Genomic DNA, 26,165 nt, shown 5'->3' with positions numbered 1-26,165 from the left:
AAATTCTAACATATTTGATGCTTACGAGAAGTTTGTATATTCCCTCTTCAATGCATTGCCAAAGAGAAAAGGGTGTTGTAGAGATACATGTAGAGTTATTATGCAAGTAAACTGAAACTTTGATTTATGGTCTCAGAAATCCTATGGTATTATTTCATTTTCAATATAAAAGTATCTTGAATATGTGACTTTTCAAAAAAATTTACTCCACCATATCTGAAAAATTCAAAAGCTCATTTGAATTTGAATATCATAATTGCTTTTGCAGTGAACTTTTTCAAAACATACATCTCCTTTTCATATCGAGAGACATTAAACTCTTACATGGATTTTACTAGGCCATATTATCTCTCACATGGTCAGAAAATATGTGGGCCAATTTCATATTCCCTTCCCCAATTATCACTCAAGTAACCAGTGATGACCATCAAAAAAGAATGAGTGATCTAACTCTTGCATTCACCAATATTGCAGTGATTGAAAAGAGCATTGTAAATCTAATCCAATACATCGTACTAACCACTCCCATCTTCATGCTTCTTTTCCCTTCATTTAATGCGACATTAGCTCTATCAGGGAATATTTGATTCTAAGGTACACTGTACATTCTTGTGCATGTTCTATTGATTTTTATTTTTAGTATAATTTGTCCTTTTTATACATGTAGTCCACACCCCAGTTCCACTGAAACACTGTTATTTAGTTAGACTGACCAATTGAGCAATGCCTAATCCACATACCTTGCCAGTCCCAATGACACACCATTTTCTACTTGCAGAAAGACCAATGGGGCCAGGTTTCACAAAACTTGTCCTTATCCTATCACAGATTTAATCCAATCAAATGCCATGGATTCCATTTTGAAAAGCTCTGAACATTGATATTTGTTAACAAGTTTTGTAAAAGTCACAAGAGTCCAAGGTGCTGAAATTGTAATTAAATTAATTCTAAAATCCAATTGCAAAACATTGAATTTATTTCATCATAATGAGTTATGATTACATGTATGACCTACCCCCCCCCCTTTCCTGTCAGTTACATAGTAGGAACCTATTCTTGTAATACTTGTCTTTTCATGTAAGACCATGGCTATGCTTGTATATATAAAAGGGATAGTCCAAGATTAAGCAAGGGCTATTTCAAGAAACGCACATGGGGCTTTTAATTATACCTTCCTGTAACTTAATATAGCATTGATTGAAATGAAATGAAGATAAAGACATAACAGCTATTTATAATAATACTAAATAATTTCTGAAAGTGCAGAACAGTTGTTATGATTCTATCAATTTCTTTTTTGTCTATATTTTGTAGTTGAATCTATTATCTATCCACTTCTCTTTAATGAAACAAATGACAAGACTAAGAAATATGTGTTGGGTGTGGAATCCTTTTCTTTAACTTTATTTTATTCCATTTTTTTTAAATATGCTTGTGTCCTGATCATGCTGTTTAGTTGTGTCATTTTGATAAAGTTTTGTTTTAAATTCAACATTTCATTTCATGCATTCTTATATATTGTTAAAGATGATTGTTTTTGTGTTTAGCTGCAATTCATTGATTGTGTAATAAAGCATTGTGTTATTGTTATCATTATGTTTGATTTGGTTCATTTTAATGTTGCATGTTTCTCAGGTATGCATCCAGTATTTAAAAAAGTAAATCATTGTCACTTATTCACTTTTTCTTTTGTTTTCCTTTAAAAAAAATATATTAGGGATTTTGATTCCTTTTTATGATAATTTTTGTACTTCCCGTTTGTTCGAGAACATCATTGTGTTTCCTAACAAGTGCTTTTTCATAAAGCTTTATTCTGTGATCGAATGCACCTTTCTTCACTATCATGATTTGATTTTATTTAAAATTTTCAACTTTACTGATTGCGTATTTCATATAAATAATGCATGGAACTTGAGTAGGTTCCTTAGGTTCATGGCACACTGAATGTGAGCTGCTAAGCAAGTGCCCATTGTGCACTATCTAAAGAAACCAAGTTTCCAATCATTGATGTCTACACACTCCAGGACAAGTGCTTTTTTGTTATTTAAGTAGCGAAACATAAACATGAAGTTTAGAAAAAGAATTTCACAGTATGTTTTAGTTCTCTTACTATATTTTAATAGCACTTCATGTTTCTTTTTTTTTGCTTTCTACATGTACACGTAGTACATTGCTTTCTACAGAGTTGTATTTGTCCTGTTGTATTCTAGAATGTTTTGAAATTCATTTATTTTATAAATGGCAGATAAAGGCTTTATGAGGACATAGAACTTTGGAAACTTATTACTGTTAATATAAAGGCTCTTGCATAAAATGATGTCTTTGTTTACATACCCCAACCAAAAATGCTTCTAAAAACTTGCACTGTATTTGCACAAAACATGTACATAGCAACCTGTTTTCTGTCCTTAAAGGTCAGGTCCACCCCTTAAAATGTTGATTTGAATAAATAGAGAAAATCAAGCTAGCATGACCCTAAAAATTTCATCAAAATCGGATGTAAAATAAGAGAGTTATGACATTTCTAAGTTTGGTTAATTTTTCACAAAACAGTGATATGCATAACTGCATTGACATGCAAATGAGACGGTCAATGATTTTCCTCCCTTACTCACTATTCCATTTGTTTTTATAGTTTGAATTATAAAATATTTTATTTTTACATATTTGACAATAAGGACCAACTTAACTAAACCATACAAAATTAAACAATTGCTAATTCCACAAGTTCATTGAGGATTCAATGTTGTTTCACTTGACAATAAGGAGAAATTTAGAATATTTCATATAATAAATTGAAAAGAAAAGTGGGTGGATGGCATCATCATTCTCCTCATTTGCATACCAACCAGGATGTGCATAAAATGTTTTGTGAAATTAAGCAAAATTTAAAATGTCATAACTTTCTTATTTTACATCTGGTTTTGATGAAATTTTCAGTGTTATGCTTGTTGGATTTTTCTCTTTTTATTCAAATCAACTCTTTGTTGGGGTGGACTTGTCCTTTAATCAGCTTGTAATATTTGTTAACATTTCAAACGAATATGATCATTGTTATTTCACCACATTTTTGTAAATTTATGTCACTTACCAACATGAAACAGGAGAAATGGGAGAGTTATAGATCTGCCACACAGGTATGTAGATACTGGTTCTGTGGCCTAATGTGATATGTATCCCCTTCCTTTGACTGCAGTGTGTTTTCTTATTAACCCCTGTTTGATATGATTATAGATTTAGATTTAATTACCAAGAGATGGTATCTTTGTCAAGATACAATCGTTCATTAGCTATTATGTGATGAGAAAGGAATGAGGAACTAAAAAAAAAGGTGTTGGATTAGTATTTAATTGAAACATTTATATGCCTAAACAATCATCACCTGGAAATCATGGCTGGGAGAAGGAAATACTAGTCTTGGTTTAATAATAATGCAATATTGTAACAAGGGGCAAGCTAACATTTCAGGCCGTGCAAATGGATAAAATAACTGTAAGTATTTAAAAAAAAATTTACAAGATTTAACACATCATCATGAATTTGTGAAGTGATGTTGGTTCTAAGATAATTGTTTTGTTATATTTTAGGTAGTAAAGTAACTGTGAGATCATCAGTCAGTTTATAATAATGGGACATATTTACCTAGTAAAAATTATAATAATTGTGACAGATTGTGATCTAGGTGAAAGAGATCTGGGGGGGGGGGGTGCGAAAGCCCTGAATTCATTTATAGTCAAGTTCAGTTTATGTATGGATCTATCCATGGTGTATCCCATTTTATAGCAAATAAATGCAAAAATTATAACATTTTACAAAACAATAGTATAATTAGAGGTAAGAGATTAATATAGCTAGGACTGAGTTGTGTGCAATGTTTTTTTAGCCTTACTTGCCGAAGATTTCATAAATGTATAATATTGTATCCCATAGTAAAGAGAGGATTAGCAAAAAATAAAGGAAAAAAAAACTTGTGTACAGAGAAGTTTACATACATGTATTTGATGAGAAAGAGAGATGAATGACAACAAACACAATGTAAAATTGAATCTTTGTCAAACATGTCCATATCCATCATTACTAAATGATAATAATTCATAATATGGAGAGGAAATTAAATTCACTAATAACTCAGTGTATATACAGTTCATAGTCAGTTAATGTGATACCAGCTGTAAATATTTTGCTTTGAGACAGTGACCTGAAAATAACGATCATGTTTTTAATCCAATTATGTGGTAAATTCTGTTGTCTTAATTAAAAATATTTTAATGAGAATTATCACCAACATCACAACCCAAAAAAGTAAATAAACACCACCCTAAGTTAATGATAATGACAAGGATAAATATAGCATATTAACATGTCTGGAATATTGTTATTACATTTCATTAATTTCAAAATATAATCCAAGTACTACAAATAAAAAGTGTGGTTTACGTGTGTACTTGCCAAGCCATTAATATACCGGTACTCTGTTTATCTCTCTACTTCCAAGAAAAGTACACGGTTGTGGTATTCTCATTTGCTATTAAGTAGTATTAGTAGACCCTTGTTTTTATGATAAAATTTATGTATTTATTACATCCTCATTTCTTTATTGTGTTTGTAGGTTGTTTTTTGTTGTTGTTGTTGAAAACAACCTTTATGCTGTTTTTTATTCATATTTTTCATTCCCTCAATGTTTCTGACCTGTTTTTTAATCATGAATCATGTTTTCATTAATTTGAAGCTAATATATCATTGTTTATTACTAACCATCCTAGTTTTTGTTACATGTATCATTTGTATGTCTGTATGTTTCATAGCAAGGTGCATGTTAATACACTTTTAAAAAAGTGTTATTTTCAGTCATGTGGTTTTAATATAAAATATATTTTTAATAATTCATATTTTGTTGCATCATCATGTCAATGTAATTGTTGTACATTCATGGTATTGAAACACTTTCAGATCTCTTTCATTCTCATTGGTTTATCCATATCAAATAAGTATCATCAGACTGCCACATTTTAAAGACAATCAGACATTAGTTCATTAATATGGCATTTATCACTGTATCCGACTTATATTGATGACACATAAGCTTTATTAGCCCAGCTAACTTCTGTCTTTAAGAAAGACTACATCGCCATGATTGTTTTGTTGTTTTTAATAGCACTATTAAAAGCAGAAACTAATTCTTAATGCAAGCTGTGGTTCACAAAGTTTGCTGTATTTTTTCTCTTCATTCCATTTTCACCTGGTATGAAATGTGTTTCTACTCATTTATTTTCGTAAGTTGTTAGAAAATTTACTAATCATTTGAAAAGAAGTCTTGCAATATTTTGTGTGCCAAAGCGTAAATTGATAACTGGAATCCTAAAGGATGGAATTTGGGAGCAATTTGGAAATGTCAATTTAATAAAAAAATTAAGTAACCTGCAAGATAGATAAATTTTTTTATGTTGATTTTCTTTTATATAAATTGTTTGATGTGCATGTGAATGTAAAATATTAACAGGCATGCACTCAAATTATAATTTAAGAAATAAAAATTCATATAAACATGTTTTTAGATTAAATTGACTATTGTTTCTTTTAAAGGTGAAGTTTGCATTGACATCCAAATATTGTAATAGAAATAGCAAAAAGATGCATTAGTAAAGATTTGGCAAAAATCTATTGAAAATGATATCAAGTTTGTGGAATCACATGTGAGCTGCTTCCCCTTATGTCATGTGACATAAATAACACAAAATGCAATGCCCTCATGAAATTATCAATGATTTTCCTTGTCATTTCAACTTATCATCAGACACATTATTTTCAACACTTAAATGAGAATAACTTTTACATGAGAACAATGATTTCACTCGTAATGGACCATATTGTGGAATTTACCGTATATCACAAATGGAGTAGCTACCTGTTTCACACTAAAAACTTTTAAAAAAAAAATTGTAACTTTTTTTCTTTTTATAGATTTTGTCAAACCTTCTTATAGTTTTCTTTTATTTTTTTATTTCAAATTTTATTTACACCAACAGGATGCAGAGTGAGCTTCCCCTTTTACATGCATTCACTGCTTACTGCTGTAGTCACTTCACATAATTTTGGTCTCATTTTATGATTAACTAATAAATTCATCATTTTTATGACAAGAATGGTGATTTAAATTGTATCAACGAAAGCATATTTCCTTAACTTAAATTGATCTGATCATGTTTACACATTTATCACAGTTACTTAAAATATATTTTTTATTGGTAGATGAGGGTGAATATATATTATTAGAAATTGGTTTATCACTGTTTTCTCTGTTAATTCACCAGTCTGACTGGGTTGCCATGAACTATGTGCCGTTTGCTGAGAAGGCCTTACAATTAACCTCTGACCTGTATAGGTCAACGGCCGAGCATCCATCCGTCATGAAGCAGCATGTCCTGCAGAATATACTCAGGGTAAGTGCCGAATTATTAAAATATATATTTTGAAGATTCACCATGTTTTTTTTTCAATTTATACCAATGCAGCAATTCAGTGGATTCACAATATGAATATGGTGCACCCCTTATCGATTGCAGCGGACAGGCTAGTTTTTAACTTCATGGTCGACATAGCAGGCACAGACAACGCACATTGCTAGTGTGCCGTAGTGTCACAGTGTGTGTGTGTTTACCGAAATCACCCAAAACAGTCTGAATTTTGCAAATGAATTATGCAGCAAATTTCTTTCCCACCTCCTGGACCCTTGTTGACAGCATACATGCAAGCCAGTTGGCAGAGCCACACTGGCCAGCACAGCAAAATGGCATGCATGCAGTACACGCCACAGACATTAATTTTAAAAGTCAACTTTTTCCCATGCGGCATTGCGAACTTCACCCGTCCGCATTGTGAATCCACTGAATCCCTTGTAAAAATCAGTTTGTTTGTTTTAAATGCTCTAAGCATTTAGGTTCATATTCGATATTGGTGTACTTTCTATTTGATGGCCATAGATGACTGTCTTGAGTTCAGAGGTCAAGTTGGAAGGTCATTTCTGGTATTCAATATGTTCTGTATTCGGACGGATTAGTGGTTTGGATGTCATAATTTCGTTTTTCTTATGATTCATATTAGCCGGGTTGTCACAGCATGTCTGAACAGGGTCAGGCTCAGATGATTTAATTTGTAAGATGTTTCCACAGATTGTGTGAACAGGGCCTAGCTTGAATGATTAAATTTGCAAGATGCTTTCAGCACTTGTGTGATCAGGTTCTAGCTTGAATGATTCAATTTGTGAGATGCTTCCACAGCTTGTGTGAACAGGGCCTAGCTTGAATGATTCAATTTGTAAGATGCTTCCACAGCTTGTGTGAACAGGGCCTAGCTTGAATTATTCAATTTGTAAGATGCTTCCACAGCTTGTGTGAACAGGGTCTAGCTTGAATGATTCAATTTGTAAGATGCTTCCTGTAGAAGCTTCAAGCTTGATGAGTACTTGTCTGAAAGGTCTAGCCATACTAGGCCCCTGTATCATGAAGCTTAGCAATTAATCATGGGTTGATTTTTAGGATTTTATCTTGCATAATAATCATTGCAAACAATCATAGAAATTATTTTCATGATCAATCGTGAAGCTTTATCCTTATGGGGCCGGGGTCATCAGATTGTGGGCAGAAATGCTTCGGTTTATTTGGAAGAAGGGGGTAAACAGAGACTCGTAGAGTTATGTGCCTCATTTGTACCAGTATATGAATTAATCACCATTTGCATAATATGTAAATGGATGGCAAAAATAAATCCATTGGCTGTGCAAGGAACTCATTGTATCAAGGGTTATTTTTTATTCAGGACCTGTTTCATAAAACTTGTAATAATAACAAATTTGCAATAACATGTGAATGCTAGTGAAATCCTATCTGATTGGTAATTGGCTAATGGTAAATTTGTTATATACCAAGTCTTTATGATACTGGACCCTTTGCCCTGTAATTTTCACAAAGCTTAGCAATGATCAGAGAACGTTGACTTCAATATACAATCAAGCATGAAAAAATTAAGCATACATACATGTACATGTTAAGTAATTTCTAAACTTTGTCTTTCGGGACCCTGGTCTCTGTATTTTCAGTGACAGTTTCTATGGGAAGTTCCTTCTTTTAGCACAGCCAAGAAATTAGGGGAGAAATTTAAATAAGACTTTGTTTAGTGTTATAATTGCAGCTTTGGCCTTAGGGGAAGCTCTTATACCTTTTAATGAGAAGGATAGAATGGGTAGAATTTTGTTATGGATTGTTTTTTAGATCATGTGACAGCCATTGTGTAGCCAGAGTTTGTAGAGTCCAATTTGCAGAATCTTGTTTATTGATACTGACATGTGTTTGGTTAGGCATGTGGTTTGGGGATATGTGGGTGAAAATAGAGGGAGGAGGAGGGGATAGACAAGCTTAGGAATGGGGAATCAAGCACACTATGGCTGCGTTTATGCGACCTCGACCCAGAATCATGATTTGAATCACCATTTGAATCATGATTCAAAACAGCAGCATGAATCACGATCCGACAGAATCAGCGTTTATACGACCATCTTTCTAACGCTGTTTCTCCCTGAATTCGGGCCGATCCAGTGCGCAGTTTGACCCAGGAAGTATAGGTCAACATTTTCGCACGTGTTTCTAACTTCACGTCGGCTGCTAGATTTTTGCTGCCGCCGGAGCTAACGCGCGATCGTTTGTGCAAGTGCAACGCTTACTCGGCTTCCGAAAAATAAATCTTTTACTTCCAGAATTCCGTGTATTGTACCTCGTATTGTTTTTGATCGGGAACCAGAAGGGGTCATCATCCTCCCACCTCCCGATCGATTTTTCTTGTCTATGATGGTCCTGTACTGGGCACGAATTCTGTTAATTTTGTCTCGACAGGCGGTGCCACATCTCCGTTGAAATCCCTCCCTCGCAAGCACCGCTGAAAGGGATCGTCTTATTTCTGTGAATCCCGGTAGGGGATGCTTGTGCTTCAGGCTGAGCCCAAAGCACAAGCAGAGCCCTGAGTTCATCGTCAGTCCAATTTGTGCCTTTGGAACTTGAAGAAATGATGGATGAAAACAATGAAATATACAAATGACGCTACAGTACAACCCCGGGGTACAATACACAGAATGATAATTCCTAAATGCTGGCAATACTGCTACACGAAAATTAACCTGCACGAAACACAGCGCGCGCCTTTCAGTCGAACCCGGAAGAAGCACGACACAATGACGTCATAGAATCATGATTCAAATCACGATATCGTTCATACGACCTTTTTCGTTCGTGATTCTACAGAAACGTCTTTCCAAACGCCCCTTTTTTCGTGTTTCATGTTTGTGATTCTAATCATGATTATATTCAATTTCGACTAAACGCAATCGTGATTCTGCAGAATCGTGATTTGAATCATGATTCTAATCATGATTCTAGGGTAAAAAAGTGTCGAATAAACGCACCCTATAAGAAACGTACAGTACGTCCTGTCAAAATGTTGTTAATTTTTGTTGTTATTGCTTTTTGGATGGCTTAAAGGTAGATGTGGACAATAAAAAATAATTAAAAAAAACATTGGGCTTTGCCTTTAGCTAAGGTAGTGAAAGAAGTGTGAGGGGTGTGGAAAGAGAGGAGTGAATCAGAATTGGAATGAATTAAAATAAAGGACAATTAACAAAAAAGAACTTTTAGTATAGCAAAGAAACAGAGCAATAGCAAATTAGGGGTAATGATTGAAAAATAGAAGATTTATTTCAAAGGGAAAAATGGATGAAACAGATAAACTGTAGAGAAATATGTGGAAATGAATGTACAATGCCCATTGAAAATTTAAATGATTTTTTAATGTTTTTTATTGGTATTCAAAATCACATATAATCACAATATTTACAGGTAATTGAAAATTATTTGAAACAGTTCAAAAGTAGTAAAATCACAAAACAGAGATAAAATAAAAAATAAATGGAAAAATAAAAAGGGTGACATGAATCAAAATAAAACATTGGACGATACAGGTTACTCTATAGGGAATACATATCGAGATGAATTTACATGTATAATCATTTGTAGCATATTACTCTGTGCATAGTACAAGTCTCAATTTAAGATACAAAAACAATCAAACAACAAATGAAAATTTAAATGATAACTAATAATCATAACAATGATGAGAGAACTGTACAGACCCAGGGTACAAGTGGAGAGAGATTTAGAAGGATTTATCCATGCTTAAATTGTATGCATGGGATGTGTCTCACAAGAGATAGTAATTCAAGCTGACATGTTTTGAACTTGTGTTCGGGGCTCTTAAGGTCACTCAGAGTTTGGCTGTCAAGTCTGTGAATTGTCTGTGATAAGCCAGGGAAACGCCCTAGCCAGCCCCTTGGAACACGAGGGAAAATATGACAATGCTCTACACTAGGAATAGTGATATGGGACTCACTGTTGTTGATGATTTAATTTGTGTCTTTATCAGACAGAGACCTAATTTTACTTGATTTTGTGTGATTATTGGAGCATGGCAGACAGTGTACAATCACTCGGATTCCATGATTTATCTTTGTTTGTTTTTACATTTAAATCATTATTGCATTATTTGTAGGGGAAGAGAAGATGGCTCAAGGAAGGTGGAAACAAGGATTAACCACCCCCCCCCCCCATTAAAGTAGATGATGATTGAAACTGAAATAAAAGAGAAATGAAAATGGAAGAAATTTAGGGTGATGACATTCAAGAATTTAGATATATCCATGTAGTCTTAAGAAAAAACCTGACAGACGCTTTTTGTGAAGTATGCATACACTTGTGAAATAGAATTGAGAAGAAACAGCAAAGATGCAGAAATACAAAGATAAATTGAGATGAATGGGATATATTTATAATGAGTTCATTTTCATCCAAATTTTGTTTAGCCTATTAATAATGTACTTTTATAATAATGATGTACTAGTTTAATGATGTGCTTTTCTTCATGATTCAATTAGATAGAACCCTTCATTTCATCATTGCATAGGTTTTCCAACTGCCATTGGGTTTGAAGTATGCTTGCCCAGCCCCGTCAACATGGAAACTTGCAGTACAGTGCCTACTTGATATTCTACATGTGGGACTTCCAGTAGCCAGGAAACAAGAATTCACTGCAACATTTGAAGACATGTGGATGGATTTAGCTGCTTCCCTTGAATTATTCCTCTTTTCAGAACAGTGAGTAGCAGTACGATGGGTTAGAAATTTGATAATGATGAGGATGGTGATGATGCTTAAAAAAAAAGAGAAAAGGGATGATATTCATATCAATGTTGTTTGGGATTGTGATAGTTTTGAGAAAAAAATGATTGAAATTGATCGAAATTGGAGGTGATGGTGGTGGTGGTGATGATGATGATGATGATAAGGATGATGGTTATTAAAATGTCATTGATAGTGATGGTAAAGGTGAAGGTATTACGGATGATATCAAGTAAAGACAAAACCAAAATAGAAGTTATTGTACAATTGATATTTGTGATTGATGTTAATGCAGTGATGTGTTGATGAAGAGGAGAGGATGCTAATTAAGATGATTATGATAGTGGTAGTATTGTGAAGAAATAAAGAAATTGTTATCTCTGTTAGACTCTGAAAGTCATTCATTATTTGATCTTCTATTTCTTGTTTCTTAGCCCTACACCTTCCACTCTTTCTGTTGAGGAGCAGCAGAAAGATGAAGGCATGGATGTCAAGGTCGTGCTCCTGATACGTGAGGAGATTCTACCATTTTCATCTAGTGTTCCTGAGCAGTTTACAGCTCGTATCATGACTCTTCTCAACAGAGGGTCTATCCATTCAGCAAGTACAGCTAGCTTCTTAGGTGAGATTTACAAAAAAACCTCATACACTTACTTAGGATTCTCAGTACTCAGGATCTCATACAGATATTGCTATTCAGCATCATTGTCCAGATATGGTGCTGCTACTTTGCGATGTGGCTCGCTAGGTTGTCAAGTGCTGTTTGGAAATTTTGGATGGACATGTGTTTGTTTCATGTGTGTGGATAGAGTCTTCAAAAAACAAACTGTGCAGATGTGCATGGGCGATGCATTGACTAGGGCCGACTCCTCTATATATTGCACTCTGTTGATGAGTTGCTTCCTAGGAATGCATTCACAGTGTTGAAAAAATAAACCTCTTGTTTTTATTTATGCTTATTACTTATCCAATTTTTTCCCATTTTTGTTAGACTGAAGGTGCTCTTTTAGGTCATGATGACACTTTACACCTTACAAGTAATCAACAGCCTTAATAATGATTGAATATGAAAATATATGACTATGTACAGTATTAAATACTTACACACATGTTTCTTCAGACATAATCTTGATGATTGTTATGGTTACTTTGAATGTGTATGTGCATAATTATCTAAAAAAATAAGAAATCATTGTTTCTCTGCAGATGTTGATAATCGTCAGCTACGAGAGGAGTTTGCCAAGGCCTGCTTTGAGACCCTCCTCCAGTTCTCGTTCATCTCCCAGACGAGACCTCTCCATGATGCAACAGACGAGGGAGCCCTTACCAAGATGGCGCTGGCTTCCTTGCTCCAGAGATGCCAGGAGGTGCTGAAAAAATATGTTGAAGATGAGAGGTTGAGTGGCAAATGTCCTTTACCAAGGTAACATCAACTATGCTACATCTTTGAACATTGTTCTCTCAATAACACGACTAGTATGTATATTGGTAAATTGCTGAATGGTCTGCACCCGTTTTTTTCTATCTATTTGATCTCATCCCACATAGTCTAAACCTAGTTTGTCCACAACTGGTTCATCTCCCTATTAACATTTTGTCTAATATCCAATTTGCCTGCACCCCTTTGGTCTAATATTCACTTGTTCTAAAACCACTTATTCTCTATTGTTTGATAAGCTTTTGATGACCCAAATTTTTATTTGACATATTGAAAGATAACAAGTAGATAAAATGGAAATTTAACCATGTGTAGTGTATACCAATGATAGAGACCAAATGTGTTTTGCCCATGTGATATGAGACTATCTGAGACATAGACCAACTGCTTGTAGACCAAGTGAGTATAAATGCATGTTAGGCCTTATGATCTGTCTTTGCAATGAGGTATTAAGTGTTATGGGATATATTGATGTATTCTTATATGTATTACCTGAATCTCACATCTGTTGCTTATTCTTCTTTCATATTTATTTCAGGTCAAGAATGACTGAGATGTCATTTGTTTTGCAAGCTATAACAACCCTGATGCAATCACTGAAGAGGGCTTCCCCAGAAAATGGTATGCTATGTAATCAAAATATGAGATATCCCAGAATTATTCCTATTGTCTGTGTCATAATTTTGACTTTGTTCTCTTTAAAACGTGTCATAAGCTTTGGTAAAGGTTCAGGATCATTAATTATACTTGAGTGTCGTCTAATATTCTGATCTTCCAAATGTGTAAAGACCATTGAATTTCTTTTCATCTATTGATTCTTTTTATAATATTTTTACCCTCTTTTATATTTTTATTTCAATGGGTTCTTTGAACACTGATCCTTGGTGATTGCATGTTTACTAAAAAATTTCAAACAAAGAATATATTCTTAATTATTGAGCCCTTAGTATATATATATGGTATCTGGTCTAAATTAGATTTTGATTTAAAATCACCAGAAGCATTTTTTTCTTCATATTGTTAAAGTAATAACATTTTTCAGACAAAAAATTCATATTTTTAATGTTACAGTGAACTGGAGAAGTGGCAATCACTTTTGGATGGATTTACCAAAACTTAAAAGAGAGGCTTTGAACAAACTGTCTCTGTTATTGGGGGAGAGATTCAGTCTTTCTTTGTGTACTCTATATTTGGTTGACACAAACCGCACATTTTCCCTCCAATGTATTAATTAAGATATTCATTAATTTACACCTGTCCATTATCTCATCAAATTAAGAGTGTGTTATGGAAGTTTCATGTTGGTACATAGTGATGAGTATTCATAGACAACAGTGTTCTACTTGTTTGACCCACTTCTATCTTGCTACCATTACATTACTTCTTGTATCTTTTCATTGTTGCAGTTGACCAGAATACATGGAGCCAGGTCATCGGTCTGTACCCATTCCTAGTGGACTGCACCACGTGTACGTCATCCCAAGTCTGTAAGGCACTCAAAGAAGCCCTGTATCAGTTCCAAGACCTCCTTGTAGCTCCTCATCCTCCTTCCAGAATGGTGAATGGAAAGTGATGATAGGTCACAACCCATGCTGTTTCACACTTACACCAACGCCACCATGGTGTAATGCATAAACTCACTGATGAATAGGCCATAGTGTGCATCCTCTGTGCATGATCTGTGATATTAGTTCACTCTTAAAACTTCGTCAAACACCACCCAGGTCAGTAAGACACCCGAAGAAGACATCATTTCCAAGAACTCTTCCTATCTACCATTATGGTGACTCAGAATAGTGTTCTGTAGTATAGCATCTCATGACCAATGCCTCCATGCAGAGTTTGCAACATCATTTCCAAAATGATAATGCAACGATTTTGTGGTATCTACTCTCAAGTCTTCACAAGGTGTCTACTTCAGCCCTGGAACTAATCCTCTACATGATCATATATTAAATCTGAAACCTTAACCACGGTAGCTGGTCGTCACATCCTTTCTGGTGGACACTTTGATAGTGAAAGTGAAAGATGAATATCAACTAACACTGTAGTAGTATTCTTGTCTGCTGGACTTATCATTCAAATGAGATCGGTGTACTGTCAGTTCCGGGACGTTTCTACAGCTTGTTTGAGTTTATGGTGAAAATTTGTCATTGCCGATTGGCACCAATCAATAATTGTTAAGTCTTATGACATGACCTGAAATGCAGAAGATCTTGTTAGTTGCCTATAAGCGTTATCCATCTCTGGTGATCAGAGATTGGTGTGATTAATGCTTGTCATGAGGCACCATAGAGTTCTGTAGAATCATGTTCATCCATTTAGTAGCCATTACATACACTATCAATGTGAAAAAAAATTGGTAAGTGCAGCCTGTGTTTACACAAAATCCAAAGATTCATAATTATTTTCATCTTAAAAGGGCATCTTTGATTATGATACTGGAATCCAGGAATCATACCATTTCCTTTTTTTGTTAAAGAACCTTAACGAAAATTTTGATTTATGTCCATTGTATGCTCTCAAGACATCAGAAGATTCTACAATCTTGTGTCATGCCAAACCTTGATATAGAGTGACTACTAGAGTCGAGAAGCAATTGATTTCTTGAAAACATGTTGAAAGTAATATAGCCAAATAGTAATGCATTGGTTTTAAAGTCAATCTGAAGTTTAGGGGTTATTCATTGTAAAGAGAGAATGAGTTTTAGTGGAGTACTTTATGAAGCTACTAGATCTTAGACTTGCCTATAAATTGAGTGTATACAGTAATGTGTATTATTTATATCTTTGTACAATGTGGGTGTATGTCTGCGAGGCACAAAATCAGTGAATACCTTGTTCTTTGATAGACTGCCCTATTGCAAAACAGGGAACAAGGACTGTTTGAATAACAATATGGTAATCTAAGTTGACATTTTAAGGCCCTGAAATGAATCATGGGTTACTATTCTATTCATCATATGCATTTGCAAAGAATATTGCTATTTATTTGTACTTTGTATTCATTCTCAGACTGGCTAATTATTGACTCTGAAGTTTGAATGCCTGTAAACAAATAAAAGTTAATGTTACAAAACAATAGGAGTAACAATTTGGGTTCAATCCTATTTTATGTTTTGTAACTGAATGTACAAAATGAACTTTCATTTAATCTGTATTAATTAAATTTAGTCCCAGTATCACAATTTCAAATAAAATAACAGATGTGGTCTTCACAATGGAGTATCATGTGATATTCAATGTATAGATTAAACAAGTACTACAGAGGAGGCTTTATCTCCTATATTCAACAGTATGCTGCATGTGAATGCTTAGTAGTTTCCCTTATTTTATCATGTGTTGTTCATGCTTTGCCAGTGAGCTTTATCAAAAAGCGCTTTGATATTCGTTAACGCATTTCAGTCCTAATTATGATAATGGTTGGTCCTGAAAATTAACAACATTAACATTGTTTTAATAGGCGACTATGGTACCTCTTTGAATCAAGAAATTTGTATTGATTTCATTTGAATTATTCATTTATTTCATCATGAATAGCAATGTGGTATATAAAGAAACATCAATACAATTTTAAAGAAAATTAAGAACCGCCAACAAATTATGATGCGTATTATGGTCAAGGCCTCTGACAAGTAAGGCTGCTTTAAGTGCTGCCCTACATACAAACATTAAAAGATACAATACTTACTCGTACATATACATTTATGCAACAGGATTAACAAGTTAAGTTAACGACCTTTTTTTTCTGGTGACCTTGTTGCAAAGTATTCCACTAATCTGTTTATTATTAATTAAATAATCCTGTGTAGTGCATACATTATGAGGCATTTTAAAAAAATAACTTAATGATTTCATCATATTCATATGGTGCATCAACCCATTCCAAAGAGGTAAAGTAATATGGCAGAATATGATATATTATCATCTATGTACAGTGTTTTAACGATACATAAAAAATGCCTATCTTGGTTTGCATTATTTGCCCGTTATATATCAGAGCGTATCCCTATAAGGACCAAAATCTGATGAATATCCCATAGGCTCCTGTACAAAACTTGCCATTGAATATGAGACCGTATTCAAATTCTAGGGCGCATGCGTGAATGTGTGAAATATGCAACGCGTACAACAACGAAAGCAAAGCGATCACAGCATAGATCACAGTGACACTCAATGACAGAAAAATGTTGATTTGAATTAATAGAGAAAAATCAGACAAGCACAATGCTGAAGATTTCATCAAAATCGGATGTAAAATAAGAAAGTTATGACATTTCAAAGTTTCACTTATTTTTAACAAAATAGTTATATGAACGAGCCAGTTACATCCAAAAGAGAGAGTTGATGATGTCACTCACTATTTCTTTTGTTTTTTATTGTTTGAATTATACAATATTTCAATTTTTACGAATTTGACGATTAGGACCTCCTTGCCTGAAGCACAAAATGTTAAAATAATGGAATTCCACGTGTTCAGAGAGGAATGAAACTTCATTTCACATGACAATGACGAAAAAAATCAAAATATTTCATATTTCAAACAATAAAAAACAAAAGAAATAGTGAGTGAATGACATCATCGACTCTCTCATTTGGAGGTAGCTGGTTCGTTCATATAACTGTTCTTGTGAAATGAAGCGAAATTTTGAAATGTCATAACTTTCTTATTTTACATCCGATTTTGATGAAATTTTCAGTGTTATGCTTGTTGAATTTTTTTCTTTTTATTCAAATCAAGTTTTTGTTGGGGTGGACTTGTCCTGTAAAGACCAAATTTGATGTTATGAAGTGACAAATTAAAATCTATTTTTTTTGGGGGGGGATGGGATTAATGATAGTAATAATTTTTGGATGACTTTATTTCATGGAATACCAGAAATATTCCCCTTGTTAGGGTCAATATTCCACTTATCTGCGATTCGTGGAATATTTGTCCAAACTCTTGGAATATGTCTGGTATTCTATTCTGAGCCATCCAGTATAATATAATTATCCAGTTAAAATAAACACTGTATTGTAAAATTCTAAAGATGGAATTGTTTTATGTATCTATATCAAACCATGTTTATGTATATTATAGTATATTATTATTATGTAGTGCAATTTTATGTTGATATCTATTTGAGTGTATCTTTGAGGAAAGTTGTGCAAGGGAGAGACATTAGATGTGCTATTATTTGTCTCAAGGTGTAAAGTGAATACATTATTTCTGATCTGGTTGCATGTGTATTAAAGTATTCACCTGATTTTGAGCTCTATGTTATATCATGTAGGTATTTTATGTTGCAAAGTTTATCTTATATGTTCCGTTATGTCAGTTGAAATTTGAAATATTATACATTCCTCATTCTGTTTTCCAGCTGTTTATGAGGACCATGTTGTGTATTAGTTTGGTGGGCTGTGATTTTATCAAAATTCTTGGAAATGGGTCAAACTCCAGAATATTTTTTGTGAACATTCATCATCTAAAAAATATTTCACCTGTCCCCAAAAGAAGTCTTCTTGTCGCAAAATCTGATGATGAACTTTATATATTTTTTTCTTTTTTTTTTAGAATGAATAAAGCAATGAAATAAGAATTTTGGATAGGATACATATATATCATATGTTATTACCATGTCACTTCATCATTGGTCTGCTACATGTAGTTAGACTCTAACTCAAATAATTTATGTGATTTAAGATAACAACTTTCTCTCGTCTTTCTCTTTTAAGTTTTAGTTGTAATTTGTTATTGTGGAATATCTAGAGTATGATGAAACTATATATTGATTTTGTTAAGAACAGCAAAGTAATGGCCTGTCAAAATAATTATAGTTTTGGTTAGATTTTCCTTTAACTCTGTCTAGAAAGAAATTTATATACATATTTTTTTCTCTCCATTATTGGAACCTCATCCATGGATGAATACTTGATGAATTAAAAAAGATATATATCTACATGTGAAGATTTCTCTTTGCTTAAAGTAGTAAATCTACCCCCCCCCCTCCCCGCCAAAAAAATCCTGGAATTCAGTAGTATATGATTATACACTGATTCTTTGTATTTTAGTCACAAAGTAGTAAATATGAAGTTGATTCACTACTCCTTCCCCCCAGAAATCAAAGCCATCAATTAAAATATTATAAAAAAGATATTTAAGAAAGTAAGAATGACCCCCCCCTTTCCCCCTCACACCCTTCCTTTTTACCCCATATGTAACGGCCAAAATTGAATTTCATGTTAGTTTTGTACTGTAGTGTTAGAAAAGCAGAGAGAAGTTTCACACATTTGTATATTGTTTACCTCCCTTTGTTATTTCAGACAGACTTTGGTGGAGAAAAAATTGCTATATTAATCTATAACACTAGAGAGATATCAGTATTACAGCTGTTGCAGATCAATATTTTTCTATCGGTGATTATTTCTTGTCACCTTATTCACATGTATCAACTGATGGCCGTGTAAGCCCAATGTTAAAGAATGCTTATGTCCATCTTGAGAATCCACTCTGAATACATGTACCATCCAAAGTTGCCATAGATACACGTACCTCTGGTAAATATACTTGTTTTAAATGATTTAAATAAAGGACAGAAAATTGTTAGACAACAAGTGAACTACTGCAACTAACTATATATGTGTGTATATATATATATCTATATATATATATATATATATAATGTATAACTATAACATTGTAATATTATAGACAACTTTCAATTATAACCAAGAGTTTGCTAAAAACTTGGACATTTATTTTATGAGCATTTTAGAGTAAAGGCATCGTTTCCTGAATGCCATTTTGTAAGTTGAAAAGAAATATTTATATATGCCATCATTTGGTTATTATGAGGATGTTTGTGCATAGGATATGTGCAACTCAAGCTTACAATATTTGTTTGTATTTAAATCTCATATAGTGATTATCATGGAAACTATTTACAGAAATCTTATTTGATTTGTGTACATTCATTTTATTAGGGAATATTAGTAATTGAAACAGCAGTATATTAGTTAAAGGTGTTTAAAAGTGACTTCTGAAGTCTATGTAGTATTATTGTATTAGATCATTTGATCATATTTTGAAGGATGTTGTCTAATACTAATATGATAAATAAACCATGGGGAAATATTCTAATGAATTATAATGGACCCAAGATTGTTTTAGTATCTTTATTTTTATAGCCTAATTTCTCACCAAAATTAAATTATATAATTACCTTAAGTATCATTTTTGTCTTGCCTGCATTGCAGAGCAAGACCACAGGCACCGCTTTTCCGACAGCAGCTGCGGCGGTTTTGTCTACATTGAAATCTTAACCAAGGTTAAATCTTTGAAATGTCATCATAACCTAGAAAGTATATGCACCTAGTTCATGAAACTTGGATTTAAAGTTAATTAAGTAGTACTGAACATCCTGCCTGAGTTTGAGGTCACATGACCTAGGTCAAAGGTCATTTAAGGTCGATGAACATACACCATATTGGGAGGTATCAATATTGAAATATTAACAAAGATTAAGATTTTGAAATGTCATAACTTTGACAGTATATGGATCTGATTCATGTAACTTTGACATATGAGCATTTAAGTGTCATTCTACATGATAGTTTTAGGTCACGTGACCAAGGTCAAAGTGCATTTTAGGGCTTGCACTGCTGCTATACTGAATCACAAAATGCAGGTGAGACTGGTTCGCTGTTTTGGATTGGTGTATGATTTGTCAATTTCACTGTTGGGTTTGGTCAGGGTCTTTGAAGGTGATATTAATGACAATCAAGTTTGCGATGGTGGTGGCAGTAACAATAATGATGGTCATGTTGAGGGGGGTCCTGGTGGTGGTGATGATAATGGTGATGATAGTGATAATTATGATGATGGTATAAACATTGCATATTACCCATATCAGACATCTGAGCTGGTAATTTACAAAAACCGTATTGCCGTATATTTTCTGAATATCGGGAAAGAATAGGTATATTGTTTGTATTTTCTCGGTCTCAATGCGGGTATTTGTTTTGCATGCAGAGACGACGCAAAATAATACCTTTGTATTTTCCATGATCTCACATCCGGGCATATGAGGATGCATATATAGAGATAAGCTTTACGACGCTTCATAATGATCTGGGCACCAACAATATACGCCATAATAAAGACAGCGTTGGATCTGGGCACTTACAAGTATGTCATAACGGTGAAGTGCAAAGCCGAGACCCTGATATTAACATGACACAATAGAACTCTATTTTTAACAGAAAAATCACCATTTTCATGATTTTTGCTCTAGCTTTCTGATTTGGATGATAATAAAAATATTGACTGGCTCTTCTTTCGGGGAACATCAAATGTATTGCTCTTAAAAGACCCATATTGCCCTCGTCTAAAGGCTCGTGCCAATATAATTCTTTTGCTGGCAATATATTTGATGTTTCCCTCAAGGTCAGTCAAAATTATATAGATAACCAAGTGGGCCCTACATGGGGAAATGGAGTATTGCGCAATAAACAAGTGGACCCTGCATTATAAAATGGAGCATTTATATTATATGGATGGCTAAGAATGGAAATACAAAAAAGATATTCCAAGAAGTTGGGCAAATATTCCACGAATCACAGATGATTGGAATATTGGCCCGAGCAAGCGGACATGATTCCCAAAGAATGTGATGGCACTAGCCGCTTCATACAAAGAGATCTTGTTCAGATAATGAACAAGTGGAACGCCTCTGGCAATCTCGCGTGCATTACACAATTCAATATTGGAGCAGTGCTGACTTGGAAAACAGCTATTAAATGATAATTCACAAAAGAAAACATGATAATAAAATACTACCGTTATGTACATTGACCCAAAATGACTTTTGACCAAGATCATGTGACCTAAGATGTGTGCAAAAACAATCATTTATACTCGATTACCCTTATGTCTATGTTTCATGAACTAGATCCATAAACATTCCAAGTTATGATGCCAATTCAACATATGCCCCAACACAGCCAGAGTTTGTTGACCTAAATAACCCTTGACCTTGGTCATGTTCCTGAAACACACGCAGGATACTCAGGGATACATGGTTGCTCTTATGTCCAAGTTTCATGAACTAGATCCATAAACTTATTGAAGTTATGATGACAATTCCACAATGACCCCAACATGGCCAAAGTTTGTTGACCCTAAATGACATTTGACCTTGGTCATGTGACCTGAAACTCGCACAGGATATTCAGGGATACACCATTACCCTTATGTGTACGTTTCATGAACTAGGTACATATACTAATTTATGATAACATTTCAAAAACTTAACCTTGGTTAGGATTTCGATGTTAACGCCGCCATCAGATAAGCGGCACCTATAGTCTCGCTCTGCTATGCAGAGGAGACAAAAAGTTGTTCAAGTGAATGTCATTCTTTACCCAAAACTCAGCCAGAGTTTGTTGACCTAAATGACCTTTGACCTTGGTCATATTCCTGAAACACGCGCAGGATACTCATGGATATATGTTTGCTCTTATGTCCAAGTTTCATGAACTAGATCTATAAACTTATTAAGTTGTGACAATATCGCAAATACCGGTACCCCCAACATGGTCGAAGTTCATTGACCCTAAGTGACCTTTGACCTTAGTCATGTGACCTGAAACTCAGTCAGGATTTTAAGTGATATACCATTACCCTTATTGTGTAAGTTTCATGAACTAGGTCCATATACTAATTTATGATTACATTTCAAAAACTCAAACCTTGCTTAAGATTTCAATGTTAACGCCCCCATCAGAAAAACGGTGCCTATAGTCTCACTCTGCTATGCAGGTGAGACAAAAGTGGTTCAAGTGAATGTCATTCTTGACATGTTCTTCTCCTGACCAATAAATGGTAAATTAATAAATGAAATAAAAAGATGTAATTATTGATATCTCCTTTAAAGCTCCTAATTTGGGAGGAAATAACACCAAAAGTAGACAAACTTACACCTCATATATTATTATGATTCTTATGTGATATATTACTTATTGTTTAACTTGGCATTTAATCCAATATCTATCTAAAAGATAATCCTTGGATTTAATCTAAGCAAATGTTTTTACTATCAGAGGCTGCTTTATGCAAGAAAATTGTTTGGATAAACCCCCAAAACAGTTCAAGTGAATGACATTCTTTACATGTTCACTGCAATACCCCCCCCCCTACAACGGTGCATGAATTAATAATTAAGTATTACTCAAAACAATATAGTGGATACTATTCAAATTTGGACACACTTATAGGACTGTCTCATTTGCAAAGTTTGCTCTCACTGTTTTGTTTTTGGTATTTTTTTGCCCATTTGCACCTCCCATTACTCTCCTCCATACACTTCCTTCATGTCCTTATTTGGTGATGAGAGAATTTTTGTGTGTTTCTCATTATTTATCTAATCGACAAAGGAGTTTCAGCGTTAACTTGCTGTGAAACAAGCCCTGTGCCACTGCACACCCTGTAGCCCTTTCATCGACTCAGTGATACAAACATTGCTGTGCAGGGAAGCGTGTATTTAACAATAGATTCTCCCATTCCACACATGCCAGCTTAATGAGGTCATCCCTTTAGAAAGTTTACAAGCAAGTCAACAAAAGAATGACTGACTTTGCCAACCCATATTCAGATTTCGAAGGGATAAAGTTAATCTAAATAGGTACACCTTTTAATAGGATGTCTTTGAAACAGTAGGAGATTAGGCTGAAGTTAGGCAAAAACATCCTGTTTGTGTCAAGCTCAATTGATGTCTGAGATAGTTGAGCCTAATAGGATGGAAAAAACAACATATTTGGACAGTTGATGACTAGGGCATTAAACTATAGGTTACTCATCTTGCGCTCTCCCCACTCAAAGGTAGCTATCTCTTTCTTTCTCTCATCTATTTCTTTTTCCCCTTCTTTCTGTCTGTCACTCTCCAAGTCTGAATTTTTCCTGATCTACCCCCCCCCCCCTCCCGAAGCCCTGTTATTCGACTTCCTGTAATATCTATTTTTCCAAACCACAAACATGCTTTGCGATTCCATCACTCTCTGAAAATAACCTAGTCTGAATAGCCAAATTCATATCCCAAGCTGTTCAATGTTCATTGAACCTTCCCTTATTTCTCTGTTTTGGTCTTAGTTTCATTCTAATTGAAAATTGTTATTTTCAGCATTATAAGGACTAATCATGTCCTGTTGTACATGCATGAATCATGGAAGGAAGTCTTGTTCAAGTTTATTCATGCAAAAAAAAAAAACCCTCAATCTTCAAACACTTCCATAATAACCCATGTGACTAATCTCAATCATATAATTAACTGACCAAACACTATCAGGTGGCAACACCCAACAACAGGATGTTCTATCATTGACACACTACAAACTCACCATGGCAACATACAAACATTGAATACAATTTCATCAGGAATTTAATGTTTTTATCTTTCTTTGTGTGTCTTATCTACAACCTCATATTATATTCATAACCATCAAAATTTCCCTTTCCAATATATGCATTAATTAAGTATATACAAATTACCAAAGCGATACATGAATGGATACTCCCTTCCAACAGCAAAACAGAACAAGAAATGTTTTGTAAAAGCATACATGTATTTGTTAAAAGTATATAAAAAAGAAAGAAAAAAGTTTGCTCGAAAGATAATAGTCATTGAAACTTTCAGCTGAAATTCTGTTGTTTTGATTCTATCAAAACAAGTCAACAAATATTCTGCCTGGATACGATACAAATCAGGGTGCTACATAAGCACTTGCCCGATTGCCCGGGGCAAGTAAAAGTTATAGTCGGGCAAGTATTTTGAAGTAAAGACCAAAACTACTTGCCCGAATTGCGCAAGCAAAATTCTCACAGTAGAATGACCAAAATTACGGTTGATATGATATGATATCGACCTTAATTTTGGTCATGGCACTGGCAGGTAGATCAGTTCATGTCAAAAAAAAGAAAAAGGTAAATGGTTTATAAAACTGCAAAACTTTCATTTGAAGAGCTAATTTTTTTTTCAAGGATTTTTCGGGCAAGTGAAATAGATTTTTGGGCAAGTATATTCCAATTATTTGAAAGTTTACTTGCCTGACTGGGCAAGTGCTTCTAAAAAGTTATGTAGTACCCTGCAAATACATGGGAGTTTTACAAATGTCTCTCTTTGTGATCATTCTCAAATGCTTATTCATCACATCTCTGCTTTTATCTGCCAAAAGTTGATGATATACATTAAATAATGTAATTTGAAAAAAAAAAAAATTTACACTAGTGGTAGACTTTGCCTTTAATACTGATTAATACAGCATTATATTTAAAGCACCTGTGCAAAGTTGAATCATATTAAGGCACTGAATCACTGAAAAGTATGTAGAAAATACTTCATGGAGTTTATTTCCTACAAGTATCGAAAGACAGAACCACATGGTATTATTTTCAGATTTGATCAGATTTGAACTTTCAATTTCATCCAACAACACTTATACTTCAAACGAAACAAAAATCTTAGAAAGACAGCTTTCTTGTAAAATCTACTGCACCCCCCACCTTGATTATTCATTAAACATGCCCATACATTCACAATAAAGCAGTGATTATTTCTATCATGTATGGTAAGGTGGCTCACAACAATGAGATGCAACAATCCAGAAACACCCTGGGATGTAGCGATTTTAAAGACTGTACATGTACATACTCCCATTATAATCCAGTTTCAAAACAGAATAAAAATAGAAAATCAACAATACATGTACATTGATGAAAGCCTTGGAAAGGAATACCCTTTCCACCTCTTGGCAATGTTACTATACATACATGAAGATCACAGTTGAAAGAAATTGTACAAAAAAACCTCCCTAAACCCTGAATAATTACTTATTATCAATTGCAAACGTTACATATTAAAAAATGTAAGATGGCATTTCAGTTTGAAAAGGCACATAAAAATCTTGCTAAAAACAACCATCACGGGTGTTTTCTTATTTTCTTAATTACATTTTGATACAGTATATTATGCTTACACAAGCACAAATGTGTGATGTCATGGCCACGCCTTTAAAATGGGGGGTGACTCAATGTCCGACCCCCCTGGAAAAGAACAGTAGGTGTATAAATCTACACCAGTGCACACTCACTTTCTCACACACAAACAAGCATTATTGATAATTTACAAGAATCTGCCATTTCATCAAGAAACTTTTGAAGCTCTTTCTCTCATACATATTTTTTTTATAATGCTTAAACATGTGTTATGCTTTTAATAGCACAACGAGTTTAATGTTTAATAAACATAACTGTTAATACATGTACATTATCACTGAATAAATAATGCAGTGAAAATCTTATATACCTCTTTAAATTTGAAAGTGATTACATGTAAGTGAGATAACAACATAGCATTCATGCCCAGAACCACAATCCCTGCAAACAATATACATACATACACAACATATTCAGTTTTGTGTAATCTTCCCTATCCATGAATTACCACTTTTAGAGAAAAATAATACAGCTGTTGCAGT

The 26,165-nt window shown here is 33.9% G+C and overlaps 1 protein-coding gene across 8 annotated transcripts in view; it reads left to right on the top strand.

The window, feature by feature from the left end:
* Positions 1-16,332, top strand: part of LOC121411151 (protein MON2 homolog) — a 55,075-nt gene extending 38,743 nt beyond the window's left edge. For 3 of the 8 annotated variants that reach the window (XM_041603692.1, XM_041603689.1, XM_041603688.1), the window contains 7 exons: positions 3,105-3,137; positions 6,312-6,440; positions 11,002-11,192; positions 11,651-11,838; positions 12,423-12,639; positions 13,193-13,275; positions 14,061-16,332. In XM_041603692.1, coding sequence (XP_041459626.1) covers positions 3,105-3,137; positions 6,312-6,440; positions 11,002-11,192; positions 11,651-11,838; positions 12,423-12,639; positions 13,193-13,275; positions 14,061-14,227 — 1,008 coding nt within the window. In that variant the 3' untranslated portion in view covers positions 14,228-16,332. Of the gene's footprint in view, positions 1-567; positions 595-3,104; positions 3,138-6,311; positions 6,441-11,001; positions 11,193-11,650; positions 11,839-12,422; positions 12,640-13,192; positions 13,276-14,060 lie in introns of all 8 variants that reach the window. The other 5 variants (XM_041603690.1, XM_041603687.1, XM_041603694.1 and 2 more) reach the window with 3 other exon arrangements.
* Positions 16,333-26,165: the final 9,833 nt, after the last annotated feature.

The sequence above is a fragment of the Lytechinus variegatus genome, chromosome 3 (assembly GCF_018143015.1).
Source record: "Lytechinus variegatus isolate NC3 chromosome 3, Lvar_3.0, whole genome shotgun sequence".
Lineage (NCBI taxonomy): Eukaryota > Metazoa > Echinodermata > Echinoidea > Temnopleuroida > Toxopneustidae > Lytechinus > Lytechinus variegatus.
Note: the sequence above shows the minus strand (reverse complement) of the source record. Positions and strands in the feature narration are given on the sequence as shown.